General features: G+C 41.3%; 1 protein-coding gene across 13 annotated transcripts in view; it reads left to right on the top strand.

Moving 5' to 3' along the window:
- CEP350 (centrosomal protein 350) overlaps positions 1 to 19,237 on the top strand; it is a 70,980-nt gene extending 51,743 nt beyond the window's left edge. For all 13 annotated transcript variants that reach the window (XM_085586710.1, XM_085586715.1, XM_021545943.4 and 10 more), the window contains 8 exons: positions 2,248 to 2,408; positions 3,007 to 3,146; positions 3,967 to 4,049; positions 4,680 to 6,730; positions 7,023 to 7,424; positions 7,513 to 7,659; positions 8,771 to 8,893; positions 15,161 to 19,237. In XM_085586710.1, coding sequence (XP_085442836.1) covers positions 2,248 to 2,408; positions 3,007 to 3,146; positions 3,967 to 4,049; positions 4,680 to 6,730; positions 7,023 to 7,424; positions 7,513 to 7,659; positions 8,771 to 8,893; positions 15,161 to 15,325 — 3,272 coding nt within the window. In that variant the 3' untranslated portion in view covers positions 15,326 to 19,237. The remainder of the gene's footprint in view (positions 1 to 2,247; positions 2,409 to 3,006; positions 3,147 to 3,966; positions 4,050 to 4,679; positions 6,731 to 7,022; positions 7,425 to 7,512; positions 7,660 to 8,770; positions 8,894 to 15,160) is intronic.
- Positions 19,238 to 19,963: the final 726 nt, after the last annotated feature.

Genomic DNA, 19,963 nt, shown 5'->3' on the forward strand with positions numbered 1-19,963 from the left:
CTCTGCCATGTGCAGAATCAGTGGATGTAGAATCAGTGGACATAGGGGTTTATTTTTGGAGGAGGGTTTGGTCTGTTAAAATAGGGCCTAGGGTGGCATTTTGAGCTATAAAATCTCCTGCATGGACTCATTATATCCTTTACCCAGTACCCAAGCTGCCTGCCAGTAAATGCTGAGGGGAGGAATGCTGGAAGTGAAATGGTACAGAGCAGCCCTTGCCCTGCTGTGCTCTCAGTCATGTGGATTGCAGGGGTTCCTGAGCTCCCTCCAGTGGGTCACCATCATCCTCTCTGTTCACCTGGGAAGTCTGTTTTGACTCTTTCCACAATTTTAGTCTCTAGAACATCTTGTTTTCCACAGTGCAATAGATAGAGCACCACAAAATACTTCTTAGCAAATGAGATAGCATTTTTCTTCTTGGTTTTTTTTTTTTAATTGTAAGTCTTCAGTGGAAAAGGAATTAGCAGGTTCTCTTGTGTGTACTGTTTGTGGTAACCTACATATTTGCACTGAGTAATCTGTGTTGGGATTCTGTTTGGAGAGCAGTTTCCAACACAGTGAAGCTTTGAGCAGCTTGATAAAGTTATTTTAAAGCTCTGACTCAGCAGTCATGTAAGGAAACCATTATGAAATGTAGAACAGTCAACAGCAATCACAAAAATAAGCTTGTGTAAAACAAAATATTGACAGTCTTTGATTTCAAATTCTAAAGAAAGGTATATGAGGTGGGAAGCCAATCAGGATGGTGCTGGTTTCACAATAAATCATTCCATTGTAAAGAGACAAATGTTCTGGCCTGCTGAGTAACAACGAAGTCATTGCCCTGTCAGTCTGATGTAGGTGTGGACAAGATCGTCAAAGATGAAAGCATGTGCAGATCTTTCCCTTATGAGTTGATCGAGAAATGCTGTAATTACATAGTGGTCACTTACTGTTAGGGAGGAGCTGTTAATTACAGTGGCATCACAACGTGCTCCTGATTGCAAGTGAGATTCCATTCTTTTTGTTTGGGTTTTAGGGGTTTTTTTTTTAAATCTTTGAATGGTTAACAACAGTTGTTAATGCAAAAAGAATAAAGGAGTTTGATTGCATTTACTGGCTGTTGTTAAGAATGGAATCCTTCATTATGTTCAGAAAAGAGGTGGATTAGGGAAATGTCAGCTGTTCCTGCTAGCTGACTAAAGCATATTGGTAACTGACTTTCTAAACTACCAAGTAAAGTAATTGGCATTTATGAACATCCAGAAAACACTACAGGTAATACTGAGCATTAGAAAAACAAACCAGCCAAAACCCTCCTCTTGGGAGCTGCAGCTATAAAGAGGAAGGGGCTCATCAGTTCAAGGAGGAGCCCCCACTAAGGCTATGTCAGGTAATACTTTGAAGAGTTTTTGATAGTTAATCGTGGTAGTAACAATCTGGGACAAGGATCTTGTTTTGCACTATGTTAGTATACATTTAAAGCAAGAAACAATTGGACAAGGTAGGTGGCAAAAACCAACTAATAAGAGACTGAGACAGTCTCTCTGTAGAGTCTGAGAGTTTAAGAGGAAATAAGGAAAGCTGTTACAGCAGAAATAAGAAAATCATCAGAGTTATTGGTAGAATTGGGTTACCATGCAGAGGTTAGATCTGAGTATCTGTGGAAGTGACAATCTCTGCCTTGTTCATACTGACTTCCCTTCCAGCTGTTGGCCAGTCAGCTCTGTATTTCATAGACGTATTTAGTCTAGGTGACAGAAAATCTGCATGGACCAGAAACTTGTACTTGGTTTGAAGTCCACTGTCCCAAGTGACATTCTCATCAGTTAAGTGTATTCTGCAACTTAAAACTCTGTATTATATTGTAATTCTGTGTTTCAGATGTATTTTTGGTGTACAGCTCCGAGTTGTATTTTTAAATATAAAAATGAATTTCTGCAATACCCAACATGACAAGCAGCTAATGTTGAAGAGCATTAACATGTGGTTGGTGTGAATAAGCTTGGTAACAAGTTATTGTATCACAGCCTATCTCTTTTAAATTAAGCAAGATGAAACACCTTTTTATATCTTTCACACATAGTAGTGTTTAGAATCTGAAATCCTACCTTAAGAGTCTTGCTATGTTAAATAATATGTTGACATTACATTCTTTGACATTTTTCTTGCACTGTGTTTTGTAATTACTGAATCACTGTTTATTGCTTGGCTTAGAATTGTTTTGTGAGGTGCAAGTTTGTAAAGACTAAAACGGAACTTTTTCAGAAACCACCTCTGATCAAAGTGATATCGAAGGACGCATCAGGGCCCTGAAGGATGAACTACGGAAAAGGAAATCCGTGGTTTACCAGCTGAAAAAGGAGCAGAAAAAGAGACAAAAGGAGAGACTGAAAGCCCAGGAAGCCAGTTTGATCAAACAGCTGGAGGTCAGGAACAGAAGAAAGAAGGGCAAAGTAACAGATTGTTAGCCTTGGATAAATCTTGATAGTATGGATGTTGTTAGCAAAATACTGTATCAAAAGCTGTGAAATACACATTGTTGTGATAGCAGTGTGACTGTTGCACAGAATCACATAACAGCTGGGTTGGAAAGGACCTTGAAAATACTTTCATTCCAATCCCCCTGCTATGAACAGGGGACACCTTCCACTAGACCAGGCTGCTCAAAGCCCCATCCAATCCAGCTATTTCACAATTTCCAATCATGAATCAGAGACTTCAGGCTGAAATACCATTCCCTTTTAAAATGTCTATCTGTAATAGGTTGCTTGCAGCATTCTGGGGGTTATGTACCTTTATACACATTACTATCCTAGCTGGGATTAAAGATTGGTGCTCATGTAATTTGGTTTTGGAAGTAAAGTAATGAAACTTCTAGGATTTGCAGCTGTAGATTTTGGGAAAGTTAAATAGATTGGTTTATAGAGAAACTGAGTGTATTCTTTATTCACTTTATAGGTTTTGATTGTTGAATTGTAGTTGTGGTTCAGTGTATTAACAGCTGGAATTTTTTTCCATGTGCAGTCATATGATGAGTTTATCAAGAAGACTGAAGCAGAGCTGAGCCAAGATCTGGAGGCATCACCAACAGCCAAACCTCAGATTAAAACTCCATCCTCAGTTGCTGCTGAAAAACCTAAGATCAAGGCACCACCACTCCATAGGTAGCTGGGATTTCTCCTTCTTCTTTTTGAGATTATTGTGGAGCTGATTGCTGTTTTAGCCAAAACCATGGATGCAAGAAAAGCTACTAACTGCTGTGCCTTTAAGCACTGGACATTGGCAGTTTCCAATTGACCTATTTGCTGTTGTCACCAGACCCAAACAGATAAGATTTACCATGACTGTAATCTTATGCACCTCACTGTTCTCCTGCCCAGCTTTCCAGGCTCTATTTTCAATTAAAAAAAAAAAAAAAAATTCTGTTGTTCAAGAATTCTGCCAGATACAGTGCATGGATTATTAGCCTGAAGGCTTTTTTTTCCCATTTTGGTCACTCATTATGTCCACTGCACTGTGTAAGGCAAACCATTCATCTTTGCAACTTACATCTGGTATAGATCTTAGGTTTTAAAAAGTAGAGAATTCAACTGATCTTCTGCACTTCCTACTGTATTTTTAAGCATTAATTTTCTCCAGCAGATGGTGCATTTTTAGTGCATTCAAATTAAAAAAAAAAAAATAACAGAAACAGCCCAATTTTTTTCTCTCCCTTTTTTTTTTTCCTGTAAGAGATAAAGTTTGATTAGTCTTTTAACAAAATTACTTTCCAGGACTCTGAAACTCTCCTCTGTCCCCATTCCCATTTTCTAAGGTCACAGTATGTTAACAAAGCAAACTACTTATGTTATAATTATAATGCCACATTGGTGTAGTGTTATAATTATACATGCCTGTATTTCTATTTTTATCTATTAAAAAAAACAACCAAACATCACCCTCTTGTGTAAATGTAATTCATGCAATTTGATTTTTCCAATTTAGGCCTGAGACAGCTAAAAACTGGAAATCACTGACTGAGTCAGAGAGATCCAGAGCATCTTTGGAATCTGTTTCAGAACTTGCAGGTAGGTAACTGGAAGAATCCATACTGCAGGTTAAGATCTTGAACACTGACTGTTTTAAACTTCTTGAACCTTTTCCTTTTTGATTCACAAAGAGGTTTTAAGAGAGGATGGAGACTCATAAAATGATAGTGATGGAGCTGTATTTTTTGCAATTTTATTTAGCAGGATTCTGTTTTTTGCAGAATACCTTGTGTATTCAGTATTTAGTTTACTCTTTTTGAGGTGTTTATGAAACCATAATTAAGGTTTAAGAAACCTTTTTACTTTCTTTTGTTTCTTGTTCCTTTACCACTTGAGTTCAGAAAATTTTGCACTGTTTTGCAGTTGATGATTCTCTCATTATCTTCTGTTCTAATCTTTGTTGTATTTGTGGCTTGCAAACAAATAACTGAGTCCTTATCTTGGGATGCTGGTTAAAGGAACAGAAGTAGAAAGAAAGCTTTATAACTCTGGAATTGAAGTTGCTCATGTTCATAGGACAGCCAGAAGTATATGTCTCGAAGGCACCAGTTTGTATCATCTTTTAACACAGAAACCTTGATATTAATTTAGTTGCCTGTGATTGTAGTTTGCAATAAAACAACGTGTCTTATACAATCTGCTGAAATCCACTTTTTATTTTCTTTCAAGATGCTGTGTCATCAAGAACTGAGAGATCTGTGTCTATGCACACCAAGAAGGTGGCTGTGACAGCTGTCCATGCAGGAGAACCTTCTGGAAGGGCTTCCTTGGCTTCAGTGTTACCAAAGAGTTCCAGAGCAGGATCTGGTGATTCCTCAGATAGCTATTCAGCTCGTCCCAAAGATATGAAAGACATTAGCAGGATATCCCTTGAGTCAGTGAACAAAGTGGTAAACGCATCTGGTGTTGGTCCTACCATTAGCCATAAATCTGAGATTACAGAAGATCTGGAATACATAAAGTCAGAGGAATATGAGAGTGGAGGTTCTAATGTAAAGCCTGTGGAGAGTTCTGATGTCTTGCTGACATTAGATGAAGGACGGGAGAGTTCACTGGACCCCTGCTCTGAAAACAGACTCTCTCAGAAGGAACTGTTAGATGTAGCTGTGGAAAGTCTTCATGATACAGAAGAAATCTTTGAACAGAGACAGTCAAATAAAGACTATGTAAGTGGCCCAAGCATAGAGGAAACTTCTCACAAACTCAGCAAATCTGCAGAGGAAAAAGGTGATCTGCTTTCTGAGCAGCTCTTGAGTCAAAAAGAGCCATTGTACCCTGAAGACTTTGAAGGATCCTCTTCCAGAAAACAGGCTTCATCTGAAGAAACACTGCCTGGGGAACATGACAGAGATGACTTTGAGGGATCCCTGCTCTCTGCTAACGGGAAGTCCCTGAGGGAGCAGTCCCAGCACAGCCAGGCCAGCCGAAGCAGATCCACCAGCCTGGGCAGCGATGGTGAAATCAGCGAGTGCCTCAGTGACAGGTCTCTCTCTGGCAGCATGCACTCAGAGAGGCTGCTGGAACTTAAGTCCCCAACAGAACTTATGAAAAATGCTGAACGCAGAGATGTGGAGCAAGAACAGGCTCCAGCTTGTTCTCCACTGTGGGCCTCGGCTTCAATCACAGAAGAAACAGATAGTTTGTCCAATTTCAACGTTGGAGATAGAGTACTTGTGAGTAAAGTCCAGCCTGGAACATTGCGGTTCAAAGGGCTTACTAAATTTGCCAAAGGATTTTGGGCTGGTGTGGAGTTGGATAAACCTGAAGGGAACAATAATGGAACTTATGATGATATTAAATATTTTGATTGCAGAGAAAAGCATGGTATTTTTGCTCCTCCTCAGAAAATCTCTCACATTACAGAAAGTATCGATAGCCACTTAGACACAAATAAGGATGATGAAGACTCATTCTTTGATGATAGACTGGAGAAACAACACAAAGCTGAGCAGAAAGACAGGGAAAGTTCCAAACCTGGCAAAGAAGCTGAAAGCCAGAGCAGAAACACAACAGAAAACTATTCCCAGGATAAAGCTCCTGTGGACACAGCTGTTTCAGAAGCCTCAGCTGAGGGAAGGGTTGAAGAGGAGTTGTCATCTAAAGCAAACAGCATAAAAGAGATTTCTGTAGCTACTGGTTCATTTGCCCAGGAACAGTCAGTGGTGGATTACCTGAAGGATGCTGTAAAAGAGGAGGCCAGCCACACTCCTCTCACTTCTAGCATTGTGGATGAGGTTTCCACTGTTCAGTTGGATGACGTGTCAGATTTCCTTTCTGAAAAACTGGAAAGGCAGAAGACACTGGGAGAGGAATGTGCTGAAAAGTTAGATGATCTCTCTCCTGGTGTCGTGGAGAAGCCTGCAACCCCCCTGCTGGATTTGCTGACCAAAGAAAAGAACCAGTTAGAAGCACAGCTCAGCCTGCCTCTTAGAGAGGAAGAAAGGTCAAAAGACCAACTGGAAAAGGTCAGTTTGCTGACAGACAGTCTACTAAGAGATTTTGTGAAAGACACAGTCAATCAGTTACAGCAAATAAAGAAGATCAAAAATGAGAAAATCCAGCTCAGCAACCAGGAGCTCTGTGATGTGAAGGAGGAAGCCATTACTCCACCCCAGCAGGTGGAAAAGCAGATTCCAGATGGACTGAATAACTTCTTCCTAAGTTCTGATTTGGAAGATGACAGAGAAGAGCTTTCCTCTCCAGACATGTGTCCCAGACCGGTGAGTAGCAGACTTCTTGCACTGATTTTAAGAGTTGATTGTGCCTTTGACTGGGGATGATTGAATGAAGAATGTGGTGTGACATCAGTTTTTCTCTCAGGTTCTACTGGATGATGTGGAGATTAACTGTATGCTCTGTATGTGTCTCATATGTTTTTGTGTATCCCAGTGTATGGCTTGTTTTAGTAACCATTTATCACCAGCTACATCAGTAAAGCATTTAAAATGTAAGCTGAGGGACAGAGTGGTGTGACACGCCTTTCACATTTACTCTGTGGCTCTTGATCCACAGGAGAGTCCCGTGTTTGGTGCCAGTGGCCAGGAGGAGCTTGCCAAGAGACTGGCAGAGCTGGAGCTCAACCGGGAGTTCCTGAGTGTGCTGGGAGATGATCAAGACTGGTTTGATGAGGACTATGGCCTGAGTTCCAGTAAGCTGCAGCAGAAGCAAGCTGAGGAACCAGCAGTGCTGCCCCAGGCAGAGCCGCAGAAAGTGCCCACCAAGCCGAGCGAGGAGCCCCTGGCGGTCCCTCACACTGCAGTGGAGGTGGAAGGGATGGTGCACGCAGCAGCTGAGCAACTCTGGAAACTGAAAGAGCTGGGTCACGATCTTCAAAGCTGCAGCCTTAAAACAGATCTCTGTGGTACCCTCCAAGAGCAGGACACAGACACCATAAACAAGCAGGTTTATAGAAAGGTATGGTCTTCAGACATTTTGGTCTTGCCCTCTGAAAGTTTATCATGGACAAAAGTAAGCCATAACTTTCACTTTTTCCTTTGTTCAGGTGGTATTTGATTTAACAAGAGAGATCTTTGGGGAAATCTTTGCTGAGGATCCTAATCTGAATCAGCCCATTTGGATGAAACCGTGTAGGATCGCGTCTGCTTATTTTCGCCGAGTCAAAGATCCAAATGATCTGGATGAAATCAAGGTAGGAAGAAATCTTTATTGAGCAGGGAAAGTAAGATGAAAAACACTGAACTGGCATTTACCTGAGTGTTAGAAGATCATAAGAGGTGAGCAAGAGATGAGTTCAGAACAGAAAGATTACCAACCTGAAAGAAAATTTGTCAGAATGGTCCATTTTTACTCAACAGATTAGCCTGCCTGTCCTTATGACTGCTACTGGTTGTTTTTAAACCTCAGTCCTCTGTGCAGAACTGCCAGGATGACCTTGATCTTATAAAATTGGTATACTGACAGTCTGCTGCTGTAGCAGATTTCTGTGGAGCTCTGTATGGCTAAATTGGAATGGATCCAACAGTAGGGCTGGGCCAAATGGGATGAACTAGATTTTTCACTCAGACACACACACCTATACCATCGTCTTGAGGACAGCAGGAGTTGCTCAGAGGAACCCAGAATTTGACTGGGAGGGCATTGTTATATTTGGCAAGCCAGAGGAGCCCTCCATGCTGTTGGTGGTAGGGCTCAAGGAAGGAGAAAATCACAGAGCCTGGGGGACAGATGAGAGCCTGACTGGACCTAGGTTAAACTTGCAGGGCTACACATTGGGAAAAAACTTGTCTCCCTTAAAGCCCTCCAAAAAGAACCTTCCATATGGCTCATCAGGACACAATTGAAAACTTCCACCTGCACTGTTTCTTCTGAAATTGAGGGAGTTTACTAAATTTTGATTAACCTGCTGAAGATACAGTTTATTAACTGTCTAGGAAAGCAAAGAAAATAAAGAAATAGTATTATCTAAATCACTCTGTTAGTTGAGAAGACTTTCAAAAACATGTAAGCATGTGGCTGGGGACAACAGGGACACAGGACAAGGACACCAAATTCCCACCCTGCTTTTCTTTAATATTTTCCCATAAAATAAATTGTCGGAATCCTGTTTGTGTAGTGTTGAAAGTGTCTCTTCTCAAGATTGAAACAGCAGTGGGTGTCTTGTTTCCCCCCCGACTTCTGGGTTTAATAATTGTCCTGCAAGCTGATGAATTCTATAGTGTGACTTTTCAGGGGAGCTGCTTTGTGCATGCCTTTAATTTCTTAGCTCAAATGTGATAAATCTCACCTTTACTGTTCTGTAGAACTTCATTGCAGCTGAAGTACTGAAGTTGTTCAGCCTGAGGAAAGAGCCTAACCACAAAACAGACTGGCAGAAGATGATGAAATTTGGGCGGAAGAAACGAGACCGGGTGGATCACATACTGGTAAGTGGATGAAAACAAACAATCTTGTCAGATACTGTCCTCTAGACTGAAGTGTGGCATATGAATGTATTTTCAGTATTCAGTCATGCTGTTTAAAAAATACAAAGTGTACGTGAGGTGTCAGAAGTCCAGTGCCAGTGAGGGAAGGTGACTTGAGTTAATTGTGCCTACTCATTTGACTGCAGTATAAATTCACTCACTCCCAAAATGTTTAAAGTATGTATTTCCAGAAGGAAACAATGACAATTTGAACTATTTGAACTTTTTCTTTGAGATGGGAATATATTTTCCTCTTACTTTAATATAAAATGTTTTTATTTTTAAGTACTATTATTTAATTTGAGACAGTGATACAGAGAATGTAGTTAAACTAGTGAATGCAGCTGCCACTGGGGCAGAGACCGTTCAGTGTTAAAACTGCCTAAGATGGAGCATGTCTGGCTGTGTACAGTTTTTGAAAGTTATTTTGTTGTCTTGTATTGCCAGGATGGTTAACATCTTTATTGGCTATAATGATAGTGAAGGTTCTGCTTGGGAATTTGAGTAGTCATTAACACTGCTTCACTTAATTACACCTGGAATTGATTCCATACAACGAGGCATATATGAGTAATTGGGAGTTGTGGGTCGTGTGGTCTTTTAATTGCCCATCACTGGAGGGTTTCCAACACAGGGGTTTAATTGTATGTAAATATAATATCTATTTATAAATCCCAGTACATCCTGATACACTTGATTCTGGGATATAGAGTTTGTTAAAGCACACACAAAGAAGTTCTATATTTAGATCCTCAAGGGAACTAATATTACAGCTATTATGTATGTATACCAACTTCCTAATTTTTTTGCTACATAGCTAGAAAGAAAGATTCCTGACTGGAAACATTTGTTCTAGTTGAAGGCATCCAGAGTGCTTCAAGTGATGTTTGAAGTTCAGACAGTCCAGTCTGTGATTTACATGTAGAGCCAGATATCAAAGATTAATTGAGCTTTGATAAGTTTGGCTTAATAAATAATGTGTTTAATTTTATTTTGTTTTCACAAGAATATGGTAATAAAACTTTAGCTGAAGATTCAGAGTAACTCTGTGAAGGTTGCAGCATGCTGTGCTTTAGGAATAAGGCAGTCTCAGGGGCATTTCTTACAAATGTATACTGTGATGTGAGGCACTGTCAGAGGAACTTTTAACTGAAAACCTAAGGAGATAAGGCAATACAGACCTGCTGCCCATCCCCAGTAGCTCATGGGGTAGCCCTAAACTGAGAGACCAGGTTTAGGATTCTCCACATTTTGCTGAAAGTGTATTCAAGTAGTACAAAAGAGCAATTTCCTGAAAGAGAAAATGAGATGTTTTTTGTAGGTTTAGGCACTGTAGAATTGTCTTTGAAAACCACAATTCAAAATCCTTAGTTCCAGTTTGTGTGAAGATGTAGCCAGTATACACCACTGCAGTGTGCAGGGGATGTCATGTAAATACACACATGAGCTGATTGATTCCCCACCTTCCTTTGATGCTTGTAAAGACAATGATTGTTAGAATAAAACATGATCTTTTTAAACCAGAGGTGAATATTCTTAGGCTTCTGTTACTTGAATTTAAACTTACAGCACAGTTTCTTCCCAGTTACTTCATTTCCATTTTAAGTCAAATTAACCTCAAAATGAAAACATCCCTTCACAGTTTTCTGCTGAGACACCTGTGTATTTTAATGATACTTAGAAGCTTGAACACACCTGACTGTCCAGTTCTGTCTGACCCAGGAGCTGGGCATGACTCTTATTTCTTCTATAGGTGCAGAAGCAAATGCCAGGCTGTTTGACTGAACTTGTTCTCTCCCTGATTATACCTGGATGTGCTATTCTGGGTTTATAATATTAAACTTAATTCCCAGTGTAAGGTTCATGCCTGTGGGAAGGGGCACAGCAGGAGAAGCAGCACTGGTGATCTCTGTGACACTGGGACCTCTAGGCTGGCCATCACACCTCCTGGGAACAAAAGGGAGAACAGGATGGATTAATCCTTTGTTTCCTTGCTCTGCCTTGAGCTTTGCAACTTCCTCCAATTGCTGCACTTTTAGTTGCATTTTCACTTTGGTCTGTGCTTTCCCAGCACTGACACCAATGTGGTGAGTCATGTTTTAATTCCAGTGACAAAAGAACATCTTCCTCTTCTCCGTTTTGCAGCATTCTTTTTTGTCTTCAATCAGGCATCTCTGTCCTCAGAAAAGAATTTATATTGGGATTCTTCAGGGATCCCTCTGATATGCTAGATATTTCCTCCAGTTACTAACATTGACAGCAAATCTTGGCTTTTAGTAAACATGTACAGGAGTTCACATTTTATGAAAAGCTACTTTGTTTAAAATCAAGTTAAAGGAATGTCTAAGTATTTGCTTTGTTCCCTTTTGTCCTTTCATGTTCTTCCTTTATCACATGTGTGCTGTCTGTTCTTTGTGGAGAATGTCAAATGTACATTTCGGTACACCAGGGCTGCCAGCACCTTTCAAAACCTGTTTTTAAACTACAGCAAGAACCCTCATATCTCCTTATTTAAATTCAGGTGCTGACAATAGATTGTTTCCACTGCTTTTTTTTTTCCTCTTGGCTCTTCAGCCAAAACTCCCTGTGCTGATCTGTTTGCATGGGGCTAGAACAAACTCTGCCATTGCTTTCCCTGCCAGCCCCCCTTCTCTTTTATGTGGAGCTTGAGAAAGCAGAGCTCACATGACACTTCCAAACCTATGTGTTTGGTTTTCACACCTGAGGAGCTTGCCAGCAGAGGCTGCAAAGTGCTTGATCTTCTGACCTGTTGATTTAACAGCCAAAATATTTCTCTCTGTGCAGAAGCTCTACAACAAAGCAGGACTGTTCCTACCAAGCTGGCTTAATTGGAAAGCTTGAGATGCCACTGCTGCAGCACCCCAGATCTAAACCCAAAGGGAGTACACAGTAAGAAGAGACTGAAAGGCTGTTTGTATGCTGTGTCTTAAGGTTTCCAGGCACTCTGAGAGCAAAGGGCTGTGAGACTGCACCTGCCTGCCTTCCTCCTGCTGGCCTTCTTCCAAGACACTACTTTATACGTGGATGCTTTTTCTTTTCAGTCTCCCAAGTAGTCTACTGACTCCTTAAATGTAGTATATTTTAGAGATATTCTTACTTTGAATAGGAATATCGAGAAATCAAAACATGCTAAGTCACTCTCTAAATTTCCTTCTGATTATATTACTTTATGTGAGTTTTTTTAGGTGCTATGACATTTAATAGAGGGCCAGCAAGATCATGTAACCATGTTATCTTCTGGTTTTTCTTTTGTGTGCATGCCTTCCTTCTTTAAATGTTTTTTTTTTAATAAAAAGTGTCCATACAAAAAAAAAAAAAGGTACAGAGAAAAAAATACCACACAGCCTTCTGCATTTCATCACTCTTTATGTTTTCATGTAGGGTAGAATTCAGTTTCATTAAAAGCATAATTTTCCTGACTTCACCCAAATGCAGTTTCTTTCTGGCATAGAGATCTTTCTTCCTGGTATCAAATATGTGACGTTTTACTTTTGTCATAAGAAAGTGCAAAGCCCATTTCCATGCAAGCCATGATAGTTGTCAAATATTAAAGAAACTGTCTCAGTTACTTAGGAGCAGTTTGATCCACAACAAATGGATCAAATCTTTCCCAGACAAAGGAGTTGTAACTGCCTTGGCTCAGATGTGCAGCCAGGGCTGCAAAGCAGCACAGCAGTCTCCACATGTATAAACAAGACTTGCCTGCAGCTGCAAATTGCACATTCTCACAGTTTTCCAAAAATACGCTTGAGGAAGTCCTCCTAATGCCAAAGGAAATTGTGCACTCTGCCTCTGAGAGAGGGAGGAATGATACAGGCAAGAGAAAATTAATCATTGATACTGTTTTTCTTTCTGGTGTTATTAAACATCCAGCCTTTCTCTGCCTGGATCAAGTACCTTCTCCCCTCTTGTTTACTTTTACTTCTTTATCCTGTGTATCTCTTTTCACTGTTAAGCACAGTAAAGAAACTGTCTTATCACACAGTTGTCAGGGAGACAGAATAAACAGTACCTTAGCGTGGATCTGGACACTGGGGTTTATTCAAGGCCAGTGAGATCAGAGTTTTTAATCTGCTTGATTATTTTACTCACTAGCTTCCCCCACCTTCAGTGTTACCTTCACTAAGTCTTGGCTTCACTCCTCAGCAGTGGAGTGGCTGCTGGCCTGGGAGGGCTGGGCAGAAAATCCAGCCAGTCCTATGGTGCAGCTGCTCCAGGTTACCAGCCTTGGTAGAGGTCCCCTGGCATCCCCTGGCATTTGTCTCCACCCACCTCTTTTGTGTTCAGGATCTTCCTCCCCTATTTCCAGGATTTTTCCTGCAGCAGCCCTTTGAGCCCCCTATTGTTTTTTCTCCAAATCACTTCTGCTTTGAGGGAATCCTTTTTCAACATCACCTCTTCCTTTCATGACCCCTGTCTCTTTCTTTTCCTTATCTAAATAGTCTATGAAGCAGATACACAACACGTGATCAGTCTGCTAATTGCTGCTTCTATCTTATGCCTCTTTACTGATGGGAGGACTTGGGACATGCTGCTGTTTATCAGAATTTACAACCAGCACATACAGCTTGCAGGCAGCACATTTTTCTGTGAGAGTTCAGGAGTCTCTTTCAGATATTCACCCCCATACAAACCCACACCTAATTATCTACCACTTGTTAGCCTTCCATTTAAATTATCTTTCACCTACAGCACTCCTTCAAAGTTTGATTGCAAATAGTGTTGCTTCTTTCTTATTAGTAACAAGCCTAATAAAGCCATTAATGCCTTGTCCTTGACAGCTGTGTGGGAAAGAGGCACTTGCTGTAGTAGCACAGATTTGTAAGCAGGCACCGTGACTCTTCCAAAGCTGTTTGCAGGATGAGATTCCTGCCCCTCTCCCTGAGCTCTCTTAAGAGAGGGAGAAAGGAGCTGTCAGCCTGAAGCCCCGTGTCTAACCAGGACCTTATGAATGGCTGCAAACCCTGCAGCAGTGCCAGTTCCCTGGGCTTCCCATAGCAGGCTTTTATTGGGCTTCACACTCTGCTGGGGTTATTGAATCATCATTGTGCCACAGCATCTGTCAGCTTCAAAACAGACCCGTTTCTTGGAGGTTTAGCTTTAGGCAAAAGGAAGAGCATGTGTTGGGGCTATGGTTCATGTTCTGTCTCAGAAAACAACTCTATTACATACTGACCCTGGGTTAGTGGATTTTTCAGTATGTTTAACCTTAGTTTGGCAGTGTTCAGGTGTCTGCCCCACTTGTACACTGTAAATGTATTTTGAGGTCAGAGTATAAGAGGTTTCTGCTGAAGCTGAGCAGAGACAGAGCCTTTAACAGGTTTTGTTTGTCATTTCAAATACAAGTGATGTTTGCATTCATTCCTTCTTTTCTAAAATGTTTGAGCTCTGTTAAGGTTTGTCTATAATACTGAAATGGTCAGTAAGACAAATTTTTAATAAATTTAATTGAAGATGTCCAATTTTGAGAGACTCTCAATAAGACTTGATTTGCTGGATGAAATTATATATTTCATTCTGATACTAGACCACCTATTTGTCAGTGAGCACTAAAAGGGAATTTTCTTTGTCAGCAATTTAGTAATAGAAGGAAATAAGTGCTCTTTGAATGTACTGTACAAAATTCCATTTGTAGTAATGCTGTCAAATCCAACGAAGCATGGAGTATTCTGTGCAAATGAGTTGTAATACCCTTGCAAGTATTTTGTCTTCCTATGCAGAAGCATTGGAAGTTAGTTGTTTCCCTAAAGTTTTCTTATTATATTACAAACTGAAGTGCAGTGAAATGTTTTCTTATCCCCCTTGCCCTGTTCAAGGCCTTTCCATTATTTCTTACTAGTTTAAGCCACATGGAATCAACTTCTTGCAAAAACATAATTAGGAACTAATTAATTAATAGAGCTTCTACTGTTGGCCAAGGCTATCCCATTAGCTGAGTCCTTTCAAGTGAGAAACTTGTGCAGGAATGTGAAAGCCTTTAAAATGGATGCTACAGTGAAAAGTAGGAAACATTCATCCAGTGAAATAGCCTGGTTCAAGCAGATTTGCATTCGTTTTGCTATTCCAAGCGTTTCCTGTAATCTCTTACAAAGACAGATATGTTGTTGACAGACAGACTCTGCTTTGGACTCTTTCTGGAACTTTGCAGGCAATATTACTTTAAAGCAACAGAATTGTAATGTTTCTATTTTCTTTCTACCCTCCAAGGTACAGGAACTCCACGAGGAAGAAGCACAGTGGGTGAACTATGACGAGGATGAATTGTGTGTCAAGATGCAGTTGGCAGATGGGATCTTCGAGGCCTTAATCAGAGACACTGTTGATGTACTGAACCAGATAAACGAGAAACAGCGGAGGCTGCTGCTTGTCTGACAGTGCTGAAGTGAGCTCAGAGCTGCCAACCATGGAGTCACAGCCCTCTCTGACTCCTGACCTGCTCTCCTCCCTGCACGTGCTGCAGCTGAACTTCCACGTGTGGGGTTTCCCAGGCAGTTCAGATGGGATGAAAAGAACCTGAGCTGGCTGCCAAGACCTCGCACCAGATTTATTGTTTGTAACAAGCTGATCCCTCACTTGAGGCTGCTTTGAGGAGTGCTCAAGACTGTTCATGTGCCAATGCAGTTATGTCCCATAACTGTCAGCAGTTGCCTGGGGCCCCAGCCTGTGGCTTAGACATGTTCAGCTTGTTCCCTGAAAGGGTTGGGTTAAGTTGGGATATTGGCTGTTTTGCTGGAATGGTGATCAGCCATCAGTACTCAACTTGTCTTTAGAAATGTGAGTAATTTGGAGAAGTAACAGTTTGGTCAGGTTTTTGTCCTAAACAGAGACTTACCATACTGAACAGTGTTATAATCTTAACACATATTCTCCTGCAGCCCTAACAATGTGCATCAGTTCCTTCTGCTTCAGAGCCTATTTAATTCACTTCTCTGTGAAGCTGGTTTTCATTTTTCTTCTGTGATGTGGTACCAAGCATGGTGCCAGCCCAGTTCAGGGAAATTAGATGATGTTTCTTCCTGCCTACAGAATTCTTGCTGCTTTGCTCTGAGGCAGAGCAAGATAAAGCCTGCCTAAATGTCAAGTGTGAAAGATGAGCCCATGGACAACTTCAACTTCCCTCCTACCGTGTAGCACTTCTCTTCCTGGAGCACTTCTCTTCCTGCTCCCAGATAATGGATACTCAGGATTTCTCAGGCACGAGACATGCAGGAGTGGAAAACATTTCCTGACAAAAATTTGGCCTTCAATCCCTCAGCTTTCTCCCTTACTGTCACCTAATGAATTGGAGAAGCTGTTACTTGAACAATTTAGAGAACAGAGTGTATTCACCAAAGAAAGTGGTGTCTGGTGCTTGACTGTCTGCATGTTTTGTGCTTGTGGGTTTTTTATTTATTTTCAGATAATTTATTAAGTGGATTACAGGAGAGTGTCCAGTGCAGTTGGCTGCACTGTCTTGTGTTTTGAGACAGACAAACATGAGAGAGCATCTGGTTTGGAAACTTCCAGAGCCCTATATTCTTCACACAAAACCTCCAGCTTCATGAGGCAGGTACGAGGGGGTGAAGGTAGGAACAACCAAACCTCAGTGACCAAGGGTGGGACGCAAAGACAGGTCTAGGAGTGGAGCTTGAAAACCAAAGCAGCTGGTTTGGAGACAATGGAGAGTTGATGGGGCTGAGCTGAAAAATTGTGTGAAAATTCCCAGCTCTTTCTATTCCCTTCCTTTCCCACAACTTCTGCACCATATTATGTGGTTGATTTTGGTTGATTTGGCTGGATTCATCTGCAGTGTTGTTTTGCTGAGTGCTGGTTCCTGACCTGTTCTTCCCATTCTTGTGTTTTTCGTGGAGGAACATGGACAATCTGGGGTCAAACGATGATGCCTTAATCCCTGTTTGCTAACCTGGGACAAGACCCAGAGGAAAATCAGATTCTCCAGGCACTGGAGTGTGGACAGACACTTTGAAGCCCTCAGAGGTGCCTCAAAGATGCTGCAGCCCACAACAGGCGTGGCAGGGGGCATCTCAATGTTTCATTGATGTGCTTGGTTCTTGGGCTTCCTGCTGTGCATACCTCTGCTACTGCTCCAGTTTGGTTTCTGTTTTCCACCTTTTTTTTTCTTTTTTTTGGGTTGCTTATTGTTTGGGATTTTTTGAAAGCTATCATTGGAATATTTGCATTTTGCACAATGACACACAGCTGGTAATTCTTCAGGGACAGCACTGAGAAATGTTGGATTTGCCAGAGGTCCATACAGATTCTCAGATGTAGTGTTGCCAGCACCTCACTTGTGAGTTAGTGGTGAGCCATATCCATGGGAGCTCTGTGAGTGGAAGGACAAGGAGGAGGTTATGGTGGACAGGGACATCTCCAGTGGGAGTATGTATGTCTGTCCCTCAGTAGTGGGCCTTTTGGCTGGCTGGAAGTCAAATGGTCTTGGTGGAGCATCCCTCAGCTTTTTTTCTCAAGTGATTCATTTATTCATGTAAAATGTCATGATGCTGAACCAGGAAACCCTTGGATGCTTAAGACAGAAGCAAACTAAAGCTGCTAGATTTAACCAGCATGGTGTCACTGATTGGGTCACCACCTCAGATTCCCTTTCCTGAGTGTATCTCTTTCAATAGCAAGGATTGCTGTTTTTATAGATAGCAGCTGTGGAAAGAGGACAGAAACCTGCAGAGTTGGTTTGTACCTGGAGCATCAGGTCAGGTTCTGTTCTGTAGATTCTGTGGCCAGTGTTGAGAAGGTTGTCCTGCATCCCCAGGGCTTTTTGCTGTTCCGAGGGGCTCATGGGGTGTTTCTGGTCTGTCCAGCAGGAGTGGGGAGGTTGTGCAGTCAGGCCCAACAGGTTATGGGGGCTCGCTGGAGCTTGTGTGCCTGTTGTCTTTTGGCTGTAGTACCCTTCACAGAAGCACTAACTGTTTTTAACAGGTGTTTGGACAGAAGGAAGCTGTGTCTAAGTAATGGCTTTGTTCCTTTGCAGACATCACTGATTTATTTTTGGTAGCAATCCTTGCTAGGAGCAACCCTAAAATGACTTGAACGTACGTGAATTACCTTCTCAATACCTCACGTGTGTTGAGTTGCTTTGAGTTGAGTGTATGTTCAAAACCTCAAGTGGGTTGAGTACTTGTGGACTGATGATTACTGCGATGAAGCAAGGGTCAGGCTGGGTCAGGCTGGTAGTGAGGAGATATGGGGAAGCCTGGGGTCCCACAAACAGGCTGAATTCTCTGCTTCTCTCCCCAACCTTCCCTTTGTAAGAACAAGATGCTATTTCTGCGTCCTGGTTATCTCAGTGCAACCACATAAGAAGATTCAAGGCTGGGACATTTTGCTGAGACCTGTGAGCTGTTTGCAGCTGTCATCACTGAGGACATGCTGCTCCATCTTTGGAAGGATCTCTGAGCCAGTTTGGAAAGCTCAAGCTTGTAGGAGCACTGAGTGTGAGTACCTCTGTAACAGCAGGACGCTCTGTGAGCCAAGCCCTGGAATATCAGTACTTCTGCCTTTCAGAGAAGGCTTGTTGCTCACAAGGTAGAATGAGGGATTGAAAAATCCCATCTTGTTCCTTTTCCTTTCTTGAAAAAGTGGCCTTAGCTTTTTGCAATACTTGAATAAGTGTGTACCTGCAGAAGACCTTCAGTAGCACAGTGAGAGAGACCTTTTAAGTGACTATTCTGCAAGGAACTGTGTGCAGTTCCAACTTTCATATCTCTTTGCTACCTTAAGAATATTAGGAAAACAAAGTACTTTTCAGCAGACAACAGTTGTATCTTGCAAGGTATTTAGTGCATCTGAAGTGTTTACAAACCAAGTAAAATGGAGAAAAGCAAACTATTGAACTTATTTGTAATTTAAGTGTTAAATGCAAAATTATATACAGATGAAAAAGGAATACTGTAATTAACATGCATTTACTAGGGTTTTTTTTTCCTTCATTTTGCAGAGCCTTTTGATACACATTTGCAAAGCCACCTTTTGGGAGGCTCGGTCTCCCTGTGTATTGTGTTGTGGAGATGCTGAAAAGAAACCCATTTACTGTGTATGTGTAAATAACCTGGTAACTTGGGGTTTGGGCCAGTTTCAGCTCATGTTCACATCCACAGCAGCTTTGCACAGTAGAAGACCCAAGGATGTGGAGGGGTTGGGGAGGTTTTTTGTAATTAAGAACTGTAAAATAATCAGGATGGTCCCTGTGTACACCAGTGTAAATATCTTTGGTAACTGAAATGTACTTTAAGAGAACAAAATCTGTAAATAAACTGATTTATAAATTAATCTTGTTTCCTGGATTTTATAAAATGGAGCTTTCTAATTACACAAGCAGTTGCTAATTTTGATGGTGTCCTGGAAATTTGTCCCTTGTACGTTCCCCTTTCTGTCTGATGCTGTACTTGGGATGCCAATCACAGTCTGCAAAATCCCATTAGAGTTGCCTTAATTATAATCATAACTTTATTAAAATTTCCTTATTTTTAGAGCTGACTGTTGATAACACCAGAAGATAGCTTTGAACAATCATTGCTTAAGTTCACTGTGGAAGAAAAACTACTGCTTGCACATATTTATTTAAAATATGTTTTAAAAGCTCATGGTTTAAAACATTTATGTTAAACAACAGTTTTGGAATTAAATTCTTCAGAACCTCAGTCTTGTTTTGTATTCCTAAATTGGTACAGCTCTGTAGAGCAGCTTTTAGCAGCACCAATCCTGTCCTCACCAAGGGTCAAATATTGCTCCCTGGAAACTATGTGTTGGTGAAAATTTTCTAAATCTTTGCTGTTTTCTTTCCAGGACAAGAAAAAACTAAATCACTTTAGCACAGGGAAGGTCCTGGAGCTGTGTAAAAGGACAGCCAAGCACTTGCAGTGCCAAACCACAGGTGTGGGCACTTGGTGATGGAGTGGCAGTGTGAAGGTGTGAGCCAGGGAGCACAGGTGTTTATTGAGCCTCCTCAGTGCCTGCTCCAGTACCTCTGCTGTGTTTTGGTGCCTTTTATTAATG

This window comes from Lonchura striata, chromosome 8, assembly GCF_050655825.1.
Source record: "Lonchura striata isolate lonStrDom1 chromosome 8, ASM5065582v1, whole genome shotgun sequence".
Classification (NCBI taxonomy): domain Eukaryota; kingdom Metazoa; phylum Chordata; class Aves; order Passeriformes; family Estrildidae; genus Lonchura; species Lonchura striata.